At 48.7% G+C, this 13,514-nt stretch overlaps 4 protein-coding genes across 4 annotated transcripts; 2 read left to right on the top strand and 2 right to left on the bottom strand.

Annotated features, from left to right (window-relative positions):
* Window positions 1–103: 103 nt before the first annotated feature.
* On the bottom strand, window positions 104–1,357 carry ASPSYDRAFT_46655 (E2 ubiquitin-conjugating protein MMS2). Its single transcript, XM_040847281.1, has 5 exons — window positions 1,131–1,357; window positions 981–1,060; window positions 786–911; window positions 644–723; window positions 104–591 (listed from the first exon to the last, which is right to left on the bottom strand). The coding sequence occupies exons 1-5, from the start codon at window positions 1,207–1,209 to the stop codon at window positions 531–533; spliced, it is 426 nt and encodes a 141-aa protein (XP_040701305.1). The 5' UTR covers window positions 1,210–1,357; the 3' UTR covers window positions 104–530.
* Window positions 1,358–1,566: 209 nt separating this feature from the next.
* On the top strand, window positions 1,567–7,404 carry ASPSYDRAFT_1057543 (putative endosomal peripheral membrane protein (Mon2)). Its single transcript, XM_040839856.1, has 6 exons — window positions 1,567–1,883; window positions 1,947–2,013; window positions 2,077–2,250; window positions 2,300–2,506; window positions 2,560–2,648; window positions 2,702–7,404. Exons 1-6 carry the CDS (start codon window positions 1,806–1,808, stop codon window positions 7,226–7,228), a joined length of 5,142 nt encoding a protein of 1,713 aa, XP_040701306.1. The 5' UTR covers window positions 1,567–1,805; the 3' UTR covers window positions 7,229–7,404.
* Window positions 7,405–7,580: 176 nt separating this feature from the next.
* On the bottom strand, window positions 7,581–8,352 carry ASPSYDRAFT_154398 (gluconokinase; the record flags this gene model as incomplete). Its single annotated transcript, XM_040842369.1, has 2 exons — window positions 7,581–8,048; window positions 8,122–8,352. 2 exons carry the CDS (start codon window positions 8,350–8,352, stop codon window positions 7,581–7,583), a joined length of 699 nt encoding a protein of 232 aa, XP_040701307.1.
* A 2,316-nt stretch (window positions 8,353–10,668) lies between these two features.
* Window positions 10,669–12,457, top strand: ASPSYDRAFT_154660 (vacuolar protein sorting-associated protein 26; the record flags this gene model as incomplete). Its single annotated transcript, XM_040842387.1, has 5 exons — window positions 10,669–10,888; window positions 11,006–11,478; window positions 11,540–11,564; window positions 11,716–11,832; window positions 12,234–12,457. 5 exons carry the CDS (start codon window positions 10,669–10,671, stop codon window positions 12,455–12,457), a joined length of 1,059 nt encoding a protein of 352 aa, XP_040701308.1.
* Window positions 12,458–13,514: the final 1,057 nt, after the last annotated feature.

Here is a 13,514-nt window from a genome sequence, read left to right on the forward strand (position 1 = left end):
AGGCTCGACCGCGGATGCCAGGAAATTATTTGCGGAGCGGGTAAGGCGACACAATTGTATACCATGAACGTCACGTGCTGCATAAGAGAGAATAACCAAAAATCTTGGATAGATATTACTGAAAGATTGGAATCCAGTAAGTTTATACGAATAGTACAAGGAACCTGAATACGGATATTGTGTCTTCCAATCGGCGTGCGGTAAATTCCGTGGCGGTATATCATCAGCGGTGCTTCAACCATTTGGGCATAAAGACGTGAAAGTAACAAGTACTGTAGTCCCAGACTCGCAATGGTGGAAAGATTGATCAGACGACAGTTTTAGTTTACAATATGTCTGTGGTTTACCGCACAGATATATAGTTGAAGTAGGCTAATTGATTGGAGCTAGGCTTTGCTGTTGTGGAAAGATGCCTGCCGTCATGCATGGACCAAACATGCTCTAATAAGTCAAGGAGAAGCTAATAACCGGACGCGAACACCGACCGAATACCCCGTTTTCGACACGTCATTCATTTATGATGCAAAAACTTAGAAATTCGAGCCCTCCGGAGGCTGAGGAATTTTCTTATGTTGTGGTAAAGCCATGTACCTGGGGCTTGTTAAGTATGTGGCTAATATAAGATGACCGGTAGCGCACTTACCTTCTAAGTTCAATTAGGACAGTCTCCATGGTATAATCGCGCTTCCACTGTGCCAGACAGGGCAGCTTCGCGGGGTCGACCTGATCATCATAAGTTTAGCCAACAGTCACCCGCTATCTCTTCAGTTTCAAGCAAGACAAACCTTGCCGGAATGTGGGTCAACGCATGGGATATTGACGCGGGAAATAAATTGAAGAGTTGGAGGGCTATCGGGATATTCGGGACCACAATGGATGTTGAGACTGTATATCCTGTTCTCGTGGACGCTCTGTAGTTAAGTAGGGCCAGCGTTAGAACATTGCACGTAAAGAAATGACCGAGATAGTGCGAGGCATACATGAGGGGGTCCGAGGAGCGTTCCATTCCAGTTGCTCATCATCATATCCTCGCCATCAGCAAGACCGTAGGAGCAGGCTTCTAAATTAACAGAGAGAAATGGAATCAGCTCCAAGATCTACACGGACGTTCGCCGGTGTCGCATGCATACCTGCTCCCAAGCCTTTCTCACCCTTCTCTAGCTCCTCTAGGAGCCTAAAATTCCGGGGAATTTTCGTATTTGCAGACATTATGAACCTGAAACTCTAAAGCAAAGGGAAGTTGAAGAGACGAGAGAAACGAACTGACAGACAAGTTACCGACGGTGAAGAGGGGTTGGGGGAGAGAAACAATTTCATCACCAAGTACTCCGTAAAAGAGGGGCTGTCGTCACAATCCTTATCCGCTCATCGATATCAAGCCTACTACTAAGCTGTGGGGTTAATATGAGGTAATTCACTTACATTACCAAACAAAAGCCCTGAATATTTGGTAATCCAATACCATCCTTGCGGTGAAAGCTATCTGCACGTGATGATAAGAGAATACATCACGTGGCATTTATCTTGGTGTCTTGGCGCCTATGAAGCCACGGCGGACGACTCGCTGCGATTGTTTATACACCTGCTCATTTTCGGCATTTTTGTTCTGGAGAATGCTGGCCGTTTTTGCTTCACTTATATGGAGCTGAGGACGGATCACGTTTAGTCTCTTTTGAGTTTCACCTATCGGCGATCTCAGCAACTTCATGACGACCGTGCAGCTGCCCGGTATTGTTTAATTGTCATTACCTAGCTGTTGGACGGGCCTCGGCCATGCGTAGTCCGCGACAATACTTGAATTGGAAATGTCCTCCCAATTACTACAGTCGGAACTTCTTAACCTCATCCAAGAATCCAAAAGAAAGAATTCTGACTTGCGAAATGTTTGACCTCCTTTCCTGCTCTAGAAGCAGGGATGCCAGAGCCCACAACTAACTAGATTGTAGGCTGCTGAAGAGTCCCTCAATGACTTGAAGGCGCTTCCTTCTACCTCAGAGGCGCAAATATCTGCTGGTTAGACCGCACCTTCCTGGTTCCCTTTTTATTTTTAGAAATCGTGTACTGAGCAATAAAAAGACCTTGCGCGCAAGCCCCGGTTTGTTAACCCGTTCATTTTGGCATGCCATAGTCGCCATGCGAAACTCGCTGGTATTGGCGTCGTTTGCCTGCAACGGCTGGTCGCATCTAGGTCGCTGCCATCAGAGCGGCTGAAAGATGTCCTAAGCGGACTGAAAGAAATAACAAATCTAAGTTAGTTACCGGTTTCTTCCCAAATTACACTGAGACTAATGCCAGGAAGCCCTGGATATTCAGCTCAAGATTTTGCAAACCTTGCCGTCTCTGTTACAACACTATTCCAATGACTTAGGTGGGGAGCTTCTTGTCACGACGCTTGAAATATGTGCAACCTTGCAGTCGAGCAAGACCCTTGCCGTCTCCAGTACGGCAGCGGCTACATTGCAGCAGCTTGTTGTTTCCACTTTTGAGCGGGTAACTATCGAAGACCGTAAGTTATACCTAGTGCTACGAAGCCTGTGACATGTGCTTATATTGTCATAGAGATGCACCAAGAGTCGATGCCGACCACCACGGTGAAAGTCGATGGAGGCTCTGTGAAAATAGGATATTTTGCGCTGGATGCTTTACGAGTGAGTTCAAACAGTGCCCTCCTGGAATATCGCTTGATCAACTAACCGGTAAGGTTTTGGATGATCTTTGTCGGCTTGTGGATGGCGAACAGTTGCACTTTCTGCGAATCAAGTCACTGTCTCCAGCGTTTACTTTGGAGCTGATTGAAAGTATCCTCCTCAATAGTGGCCAACTGTTTGTTGATCATCCGGAACTAACGCAAGTGCTACGGAGTCGCCTCATTCCCATGACCGTTAGATATCTATCGGAAAGGCATACATTCTCTCAAATGGTGCGAATCGCCAGAATTCTCCTTATTCTACTTAAGCGGTACTTGTCTCTACTAACAGCAGAATGTGAAATGGCGCTATCGCTTCTGACACACTTACTGGAACCTGATGGAACGGCGTCATGGAAGCGAGTACTCTGTATGGAGATGTTTCGTGGCCTATATGCTGAACCGGGACTCGTCAGGATAATTTATTCACTATATGACGCCGAGGAAGGGAGAAAAAATATTCTTCGAGACCATATGGCTTCGCTTGTTCGACTGGCAGCTGAAAAACCTTCTTTGATCGGTGTTAGTGCTCGTTCAACGGTACCATCACGCACGGAACACACTCGGTCTATCACGGAAGAGCAAATAACTCTCGAGGTTGGAGGAGTGGCAGGGGTCATTGGAACCTCGGTCCCGTCGAATGACACCAATGTGCCAGGCATCAGCAATCAGTGGAGTGTAGTTCGCTCACCGTACCTAGAACTGCTCGACAAGACTGAACCTCCACTGCCGCCTGAAACATACATTTACAGTTTAGTGCTAAACTGCGTAAGCGCATTTGCTGAAGGGCTCGCCAAGTTTATTCTTCCGCTTACAGTGCCTGACCTGAAACCGAAGCGGAAAGGCCGTGTTGCAGGGGAGCGAAATGGGGGCTCTGCGGCAGCTTCACAGGACTTACAAAGGGGAGATTCCTTAAAAAGATCGAGGTCAACCAAAAAGTTTCCGGTGCCGATCAACCCTCTGGATCTAGAATCCCATCCTCAACTGTCAACCATCCGGACCTGCGCAGGGATTGTTGAAGATTGTTGGCCGGCTGTTCTAGCGACATGTTCGACTTTTCTATATGCGTCACTTGACGATGATTTTTACCACAACCTTGTTCGGTCTTTCCAGAAGCTGACACACGTCGCTGGTCTCTTAAGATTGTCCACTCCCAGAGATGCCTTCCTGACCACCCTTGGCAAAGCGTCCATGCCAACTGATACCAGCATCGCGAAGCCTGTTGGTTCAGAAGCAACACCAGGGGCTCAACAAAATGAAGTGATGGAGAAAGGACAAAAGAGCAACGAAGTCTCCCATTTTACGCCTCAGTCACCCACAGAAGGCCCAGCAGCGCCCTCAAGCGACCAAGCCCTCTCTCTCAGTACAAGGAACCTTCTCTGTTTACGAGCTTTGCTCAATCTGGGCATTGCACTTGGTCCCACCATGGATCGACCTGCTTGGGCAATAATCCTTGGAACACTCCAGGATGCAGACCTGTTGGTTAACAAATCACCGACGAAATCGCAAAGTACAGCCGGGAGTGTTGTAGAGGCCACGGGAGGAACAGTGGGGGATGTGCCTCAAGGGAACCTGGGAACAGAAATTATGGCCGTGCACTCTGCATCATCCAAGTTGTTCGAAAGCACCAGTGATTATCCCGACAAAACCTTCAGGGAATTCCTGATTGCACTCTTAGATCTTTCTGTAACAACGGAGGAGCCCACAATGTGTGAGAACACAGAAATGAATGCAAGACAAGCACATTTACAGCCGAGCTCTGGTCGTATGCGCCGGTCGTCCCGTCGTGTGTTGCATGCGCTAGGGAAATCAAGGATTCAGGACGAGGAATTGAGGTTCGTTCTGGATAGAGCATGGGGTTTAGCCAAAGCAAATTTGGAAAGGTTGTCATCCCTAGCAGAGAGCGACAAAAGCGCCTGGGAACTTCTTACGGGCCGGCTAATGGCAACTGCAGCTAACGGGCAGATCGGTCAAGATCATCGCCTGCATGCAAATGAAGTTCTCAATTCCCTTATCTTCGAGACGATGAAGCAAATGGTTGACGAAAGTGATTTGGAAAGGGATGCGCGACAGTTGAGAAATCTGAAGACACTAGAAGCCCAGGTCAAACTGCTCTACGAAAGTAGTGGTTGCCAGTTGGGCTCCCCGTCGGCTTCCATAGTTGAAGTTCACGAGCAAAGCTTGGAAACATTGAAGAATATCCTAGAACAATTCGCTGAGACGTTTGCTCAATGTTGGGCAGCTGTTTTTGGCCTCATATCCAGTGTATTTGGCATACCGACACCAGGAGGCAGCAACAACACTCCGAAAGACATCGATGGTGGTAGGCGGGCGGTTATAGCCGACTCTCCCCGGCTTATCCAAGTTGCATACAAAAGCCTGCAACTCATAGCATCTGACTTCTTGACCCAACTTCCGCCACAATGTCGTCTTGACCTTGTGGAATCCTTCTCAAAATTTGCTCTGCAACAGCAGGTCTTCAACATATCGCTTACCACAACGTCATCGTTTTGGAACGTCTCTGATTTTCTTCAGGATCAGACAGAGCGCTTTTCTATTGAAACGCACGTCGATTTATCTGTTAGTGAGGAGAAGCTTGCTGAATTAGCGAAGACGAATGATCGCTCAGTCTCGAGCAATGCGCTTTGGCTATTGCTTCTGCTGCGGATAGTAGACATCACAGCGGATAGCAGATCGGAAGTTAGAAACTGCGCAATTCATACTCTGCTAAGGATTTTTGATGCCTATGGCCAACAGCTCTCACCTAAGGCGTGGTGTCTATGCTTGAATCGTGTTTTGTTCCGGATGGTCGAGCAGATCGAGGCTACATTCTCCAACGTGCAAAGCAAGTGCGGCAAAGACTCGGACGAGGCAAAGGCATGGACGGAGACGACAGTGCTTGTGATAAAAGGGATCTCGGATCTTGCCACCAACTTCTTTGAGACTATCACCAAAGATGATGGGTTCGACCGATCTTGGGAGCGATTGCTAGAATATTTCCAAAAGCTAGCCAACCGGCGCCTTCTTGCCTTTAGTCAAGCAGTGTTCTCGAGTTTGTCTAGCATTCTTTTGCGAATTCAGCAGCCAGACGGGCTCAGCACACAGTCCCTGCAGTCGGCCTGGGCGGTATGGTCGTGTGGCCACCCGATGGATAAGGAGGATACGTTGGATCTGGATCAGCCTAATCAGGATGCCGCGATATCGTACCTGCACAGCTTCCAGCAAATTTATCGCTTGTACAAGGGCAAATTAACAGAGGAAGACATCGAAATAATTTTACGACATATGAAAACGACCGCATGGAATTCGATATCCCCTAAATATTCGCCCGATGTTGACCGACCATCACAGTTGCAGGTCCTGATAATTGACTGCTTAAGAATGATGTGTTTAGAGAAAGACGAATCTCAGGGCCAGATTCTCCAGTGCCTATCAGAGCTCGCGGACTCTGCTCTTTCAAGATGGTCATCAAATAGTGATACCAGAAGACCGACCTACGTTGCTTTCTCCAAGAATGTAATAGATCTTCTTAGCTGGTACATTGCTGAGTACGGAATTAAACGAGACATATTCGGGGACGGCTCAGTATCGACTGCCCTGGAGCATCTCGCAAATCCCGTCATCCAGCGATATGATTGGCCAGGGAAGGATAGAGAACCTTGCCTCTGGCAGAAATCAACCACGGCGTCGTTGAACGTTTTGCGGGTGGCAATTCCTTACGTGGAGAAACAATATGATAGTGCAAGCAAGGTTGAAGTATCTCGATTCTGGAAATGTGTTATCGAAATTGCGAATGGCGTCATCGCCGCCAAGGGCTACCGGAGCGCATCCATTTCGGGACCTTCTCTATTGTCCGACGAGGCTTTTGACATTGACGCCTTCTCGAAGCTGAAGTCTCTAATAATTCCGTCCCTCGGGGATTCAGCCATTCAGGATAACATTAGGCGGGATTTCGCCCGCGCTCTACTTCATTCCTCTTTCATATATCACCCACAACGACACGATTTACCAAACAAGTACCACGAGAATGGGCCACTTGAGGGTATATATGATGTGCGCCCAGGAAGAACCTTCGACCCACCGCCAACTACTCGAACCAAGATGGCATATCATACACTAGACACTCTGTTCCAGCTATCATCATCACCCGGCCAAAGCTTATCGACGGATGAAGACGCTCAGAAAAGGATCTCAATTGCTCGTGCTACATCCCCATACCTCATCCTACGATGTGCTGTATCATTAAAGGGCTATATTGCAGACCAACCCCTGCGCGGGCTCATGCCACAGCCAACTCCAGCACGCAAGGCGTTATTGCACCTTCTTGAAGGAATGGTCAATCTCCAGAGCGAACCTTCAGCGATCCCGCCACCGCCTACGCCAAGCTCAGTACCCGGCCAAAACCAGGACCACAAGAAACACCTAGTGTGGATATATCCACTGGTTGTGCATGCAGTGCAAGTGGCGGGCAAGGAGCGAGATGGTGGACAAGTGTTACGTGCTCTGGGCGAAGTGTTACGTGAGGTTGGCAGTACTGCATAATGTCGTCACTTTACTATATTCTAGGATGCATAGATATACATACGGGTACTTCTTTTGCTAGTTGCTTTAGCGTCACCGAGTACTGTACGTTATTGTTGTCAAAGATCATGCCTAGCGCTCCATAGACAAAAGAATAATAGTCAAGTCCGATGCATTGTATGATCCGCTCCCAGCAAAACCATGTAGGATTCGATATTTGAAATGAAAAGCTAAAAAAGCCAAAAGGTAAACAAACCTTAGTTAAAACTCCCCGAAAACACCACCCATGCATTCCGTACCCCGGATGAAACTCCTAGGGATAAGCAGAAAAAAATAAGAAAAGGAAAAAGCCGAGGGCCCATGAAAACAAATCTCAGAGCGAAGCTCCGGCATCGTATCCGTCCAAAACCGACTGTACAGCCGCCATAACGTCCTTCTGCACAACTGCCGCCTCGGCGTGTACATCAACGGTAAGAACATCCCACTCAGCGGAACCAGGCTCCTCCAAATCCTTAAGCTGACTCTCCACCATTCCAGGTTTCATGTAATGCGCCTGGCGGGCGGAGACGCGCGCAAACAGGGTCGAGCGGTCGAGCTTGAGGTAGACGAAGTGAATGCGCACGTTGGGGGTGCCGTATGCAGCAAGGCGCATAACGTCACGGTATTTTTCTTTCAGCGCGGAGCAGGCGACGACGACGCCGCGGGGTGCTGGGGTGGATGCGGAGGTGGGAGTGAGGAGGGTTGTTGCTGCGTTGCGCAGGGCGATGAGCCAGTCCCAGCGGTCCGCATCGGTGAGAGGGATGCCGGAGCCCATCTTAGCTTTGTTGGAGGCCGGATGGAACTGTCCTTGTGTTAGTCCCTCATTATGGGGCGTGGATAGGGTAGATTTATAGATAGGAAGGGAGATGACTTACATCGTCACCCTCTAGGAAGGGAACGCCCAATTGTTGGTGGAGGTATTTTCCGACAGTACTTTTGCCGCTGCCGGCGGGGCCAGTGACGATCCAAATGTGTTGGAGGTTGTCTGAAGACATTGCGACTTGCGTTGAGCTGGATGAAGGTGCTGTTGTGTGGTTAAGGGCTGAGACTTTCGTGCGCGACGGATCTATAACCGTTGGAGGTTTGCGCTCGCCGGCGGATAACATTCTGAATGAGGCGGAAGAGAGCAGCCCTCTCTCTATTTATACACAGGAACAAACGAGGATGGCGTGAGTGTGCGAGAACAGTGAAGACAGCGGCTGAACAGACGCAGTCGCTGCAGGCCCAAAGTTTGGGATGTGTTGGGAGATTTGATTGTGACTGTAGTACAAAAGACAACGGACTGGCACGCAGTAGCAGTTGATTAAAGTAAATAACCGCAAACGGGTGAAATGGTGAAAGTACAAGTACAGGATGAGGACAGGATGAGGACAGGAGGAGATTATATTGTGTCAGGATAGCCAGGGTTAATGAATGGTAAATCAGGACTGTCTCAGGAGTCGGGACCGGGTTTGCGCCAGTGGGTCATGGCCCAATATTTGTATACCAGGACCACTTCCCGACTCCCCATTCCGGGCGACGGATTAGCGATATCAGCAGGAAATCGGCGATTAAACGAGCAAGGGGAAAAAGAGAAATACAGATGAATACAGCCGGTGGGGGAGAGTGGGGGAAGCAAACAAAGTCCTGGAGGAACGAGTCCAGCGGTCTGGTTGTTAGCGGCTGATCGTAGATACAACCGACAACTAAATACGGCTCACACTGTACGCGAAGCTGTGGCTTTCGACACAAATTTGATAATGAGGATACTCAAACCTGCGATACAATGATGCGCGTTTACCTTGCCAGATCAACTTGCAAATCCCATCTCATGCTCTTGAAAAGAATGCGATCTCTAGTCTATGATGTCACATACTAATGCTCATTAGCCGGGGAGGCCGGGGGCGAAGCAGGTACTGCAATAATACAAAATTACAAGCTTGAGAAAGAATGGTTCTCAATTGAGGAATCGGACAGGGACTTTGATTTGTGCGAAACATGAAGAACCTCCCCCGAAGGCCAATCATCTTGTGAAGAATGCTTCCATCAAAATCCATCCAGGTATCGGGAGGCCGTTTTGTACCCCCACGCTATACTGTATTAGGCAGCTGTGGTATTGCGTGGGATGTTCGTCGGAAAATGAGACAGCATTGTACATTCACTCCCACGGACCAAAACGTATCTGTGCCTGTCAACAATTGAAGGTGTCACCTCCGTCTCTGCTGCTGAACAGTCATGACCTTAATTGGTCTGTCCCCGGGTCTTCGTTTATCAGATTCGGTTCTTCCACCTACTGTGGTAGACTATTCGTGCTGTTGCTCGCCATATCCAGGAAATCTGGCGGTTTTACGGGATTTCGGTGCCTAAATTACTGGAAAACTGGTATCATGCAAGGCAGCAAGAGTCGAACTTGGGAAACCTGGTCTCTCGCGATTGCTTCGTGGACGAGTAACAATCGGACAGACCACTTTCGGTTCTTGGTCAAACACCACTCTCCGGGGCAAAACTTAGCCGTCATTGTGATCCAGACTCTATCAGTAGCCTTGTCAGTTCGCCCGATGATGACGGAATTATCTCCTGAGTGACAGACCCTCCCATCGGGGTTAAGAAGTTGGAGGATTATGATTGGTTGAGAATGGGCCAGTCTGGGTGTGGCTTGAATCCGGGGAAGTCCGCTGAGGCTCATGCGGTGGAAAACATGCATGGTGCCTTCTTGCAGGGAAACATTCCCTGATGATCTGTTCGGCCTACACAAATGACTCAGTATGTTTTGCTCCGGCTTTATCATATTCCTGCATATTTCTGCCAGTTGGCAAACGATGACTTTCAAATCCTTGCTCATGGTGTAACGGAAATGGGTTTCCTTGGTGTGTATGGCCTCTCAGCCACAGAGAACTAATGAGTTATGATCCCTCCAAAACCCCGCAACACACGTTGTTCCATTCTGGCAAAATAACTCTTTCGAAGATATTAAGAGTTTATCATTCGCTGCAAATACCGTAGTCGCTGGGGCGAGACACTCCTGTCCGACTGTGATCCTTCTTGGCAGCGCATGTGCTCTGTAGACGTGGATTGCTGACTACCGGGTCATGTAACTTCAAACTCTGTTCTTGTTCAGTGACAACTGGGTGTATCAGATATATTTCATCAGATCAGCAACAACAACTACAACAACAAACTGGGAAATATACGGCTTCCCGGAAGCTCGAAGTGACAACCAGTTGAGGTTTTGGCGTGGTGGTGCATCTTGTTCGCAGGCTGAGGCGGACACCTTACGTAATCCACGTATGCCACCGCCAGGCAGTAATGCGAGATGCTGTCGACCCCAGTGAGAAGCTCATCTGAGCTCAAAACGAGTGGCCGTTATCCTTGTCATTGTGGTTCTCTGACCTACTCGGCCGAATTGACAAATTGAGAAGTACCAATAGATCGGTATACTCACTATGACTTCCCTCTTCTTCTCAACCCCGCTTGACATCGACGTTGTCCTTGAAGATGGTGACGAGCGCCAGATGGTGGATGTCAAGTTGGAAAAGGGCCATCGGGAGAAGGTGCCCCTTTACATGGACGGAGAATCAGTCAAGGGTGCTGTAACTGTCAGACCCAAGGACGGGAAACGGCTGGAGCACACAGGCATCAAAGTGCAGTTTATCGGGACGATAGGTACGGAAAGCTAGCTGGCTGGCTTGACGAAGCCATGCGCGCATGTTGTGAACGGTCTTATCATGATCGAAAGTCGCTGTGACAATTTACTAATACGAACCTTTGCGCACGATATAGAGATATTTTACGATAGAGGCAACCACCACGAATTCCTATCCTTGGTCCAGGAACTCGCGGCTCCCGGCGAGCTGCAACACCCCCAAACCTTCCCCTTCAACTTCAAGAATGTTGAGAAGCAATACGAGTCATATAATGGCATCAACGTGAAGCTACGGTACTTTGTCCGGGTGACGGTATCCAGGCGCATGGCGGACGTTATTCGAGAGAAGGACTTATGGGTTTATTCTTATCGCATGCCAGAGGAGAGCAACAGCCCGATTAAGATGGATGTTGGCATCGAAGACTGCCTGCACATAGAGTTTGAATACTCAAAGTCGAAGTACCACCTCAAGGATGTTATCGTGGGGCGCATTTACTTCCTCCTGGTACGCCTGAAGATCAAGCACATGGAGCTATCGATTATTCGACGAGAGACGACTGGGACCCGGCCGAATGAGTATAATGAGAGCGAAACGTTGGTGAGATTTGAGGTAAGTGTTTGGAATTATACTACCGTGAATTATTGTTTGCTGTTTGGCTAACCGAGCAAAGATCATGGACGGATCACCTTCTAGAGGTAAGCCTTTCGCATTTGTTTTTGCTTTTATGCGCTTCGGAGCCCCTCAAGTCATTGAAATTCGGGGTTCTCGGTCTGTTCAGACACAAGGGCAATTGGGCGAAGATAAAGAGAAGACAACTGGAACGAACTCGTTGCTTACTATCGTTAGGTGAAACCATTCCTATTCGTTTGTTCCTTGGTGGATTTGACTTGACGCCAACATTCCGGGATGTCAACATGAAGTTTTCGACACGCTATTATCTGAGTTTAGTCCTCATCGATGAAGGTACGTTAATGTGGTTGCACGCCCCCATGATGTATCTTTCTCCTATCTCACTGCACCTCGGAGCTGAACCCATTGCTTGCAACTTGTCTCACAAATGCATGCGCTGGTGCCTAAGTACCTTTCTCACCGCCAATTTCCCTTTGTCCAACCCATCAATAGCCGTCGGCAATTGACCACGGTTTCGGACCAGTCAAAGTTGCGCGGCGCTCGGCCCGGTTGGTTACAGGCACCATTCTCGGCGTCTCCCCGGCTGAAACCCCCACGCTAAAAGACCCTCACGTGGTGGACTCCACTGTCCCCAGTTATTCGTCCGGTTTTTTATTTTACACCCCCGTCATATTCCCACCTACCGCTGTATTTTTGCCTTGCTTGTGGTCCCCCTATACTAACTCCTCTTTCAGACGCTCGTCGGTACTTCAAACAATCCGAAATCATCCTCCATCGTCTCGCTCCCGAAATCCCTCCAACGCCTGAAGTCGCCCGGCAGCAGCAGATCCAGATGCAGCAGGCTGCTGAGCAAAAACACCACCAGCTCCCACCGGGCTCTGCAACACCTGGCCCAGGAAGAGAGCATCCAAACAACCAGCAACAAGCACAAGCAACCGCTCCTGTGGCCGCGGAGTAAGTATGACGTGAACTAGCGCGTGTCATACTTTCCGAGCAAACGAGCACCATATATCCTGATTAGTTAGGGCTAACCTCCTACTCACCTATTCTATCTACTTCCGATATGATACCAGCCGTCGCAGTATCAACATATACCCTCGCAATTCCTCCGCTACTCACTATGTATATTTCTGTATACGTATGCTGTGTCTCTGACATGACCCGTCCCTATTCCGTTTTCTAGCCTGCTAGTGAGAATACATCATGCCTTTTACTACGACTTCACGAACTTCCTTTCCTTGGGCCAGCGAATCTCATAACACTAGTAGTTATGTGTTAGTGTATTATTGATGACATCGAGTACCGCGGCAAGGGCTTGGTATTTAGTTGTCATACTAAAGGTGTAGACTACGCTTGGGTCAGTTCATCATTTGACGATTCATTATTATCTTGACCCGTGGGCTCCGAACCTGTTAGATGCAGCATAAATACATGGCTTGCTGTTTCCGGATCATCAATCCCAGCAGCTGAATAAAAGGGCAGATACAGTCGCATAAAAGGAAAACGAAACATGAATACTCAGACAAGGACCAAAGTTGGAGTGGCCTTAGTGTTTAGTTTGCCAGGTCAACTATTCAGTCCGCCATACGCATATGGGAAGGCGTGCGAGGGGAGAAGGCATTTAGAACAAACAATCAACCGGGAGTGGACTGGGGTTCTCGTTTGCCATTGCTTCGACTTGTTCGAAGCGAAATGGCCACGTGGGATATCGGACAAGGATCGGGCCGGACACAATATCTACCGTTGTAACGGATGAAGACTCGGCCTCGGGTTCCCATGTTCACAGTGTTAACAGTAGAGAATACGAGACTTAATTATCGAAGGCTTGAGAAATAGTGGATGGAGACAGTAGGCTAATAGCAGTGGAGGGAGGACGTTTTAAAAGAATTAGACGAAGTAGACGGGTGGTGGTTGGGGGAAAGAACGCGGTGTTGTGTTGAATTGCTGTTGTTGATGCTTTTGCTTTTTCAGGCTGGAACACATCGAGCCGGGCAGATTCTAAGGAGAACACTATC

The sequence above is a fragment of the Aspergillus sydowii genome, assembly GCF_001890705.1.
Source record: "Aspergillus sydowii CBS 593.65 unplaced genomic scaffold ASPSYscaffold_7, whole genome shotgun sequence".
In the NCBI taxonomy this organism is placed as follows: domain Eukaryota; kingdom Fungi; phylum Ascomycota; class Eurotiomycetes; order Eurotiales; family Aspergillaceae; genus Aspergillus; species Aspergillus sydowii.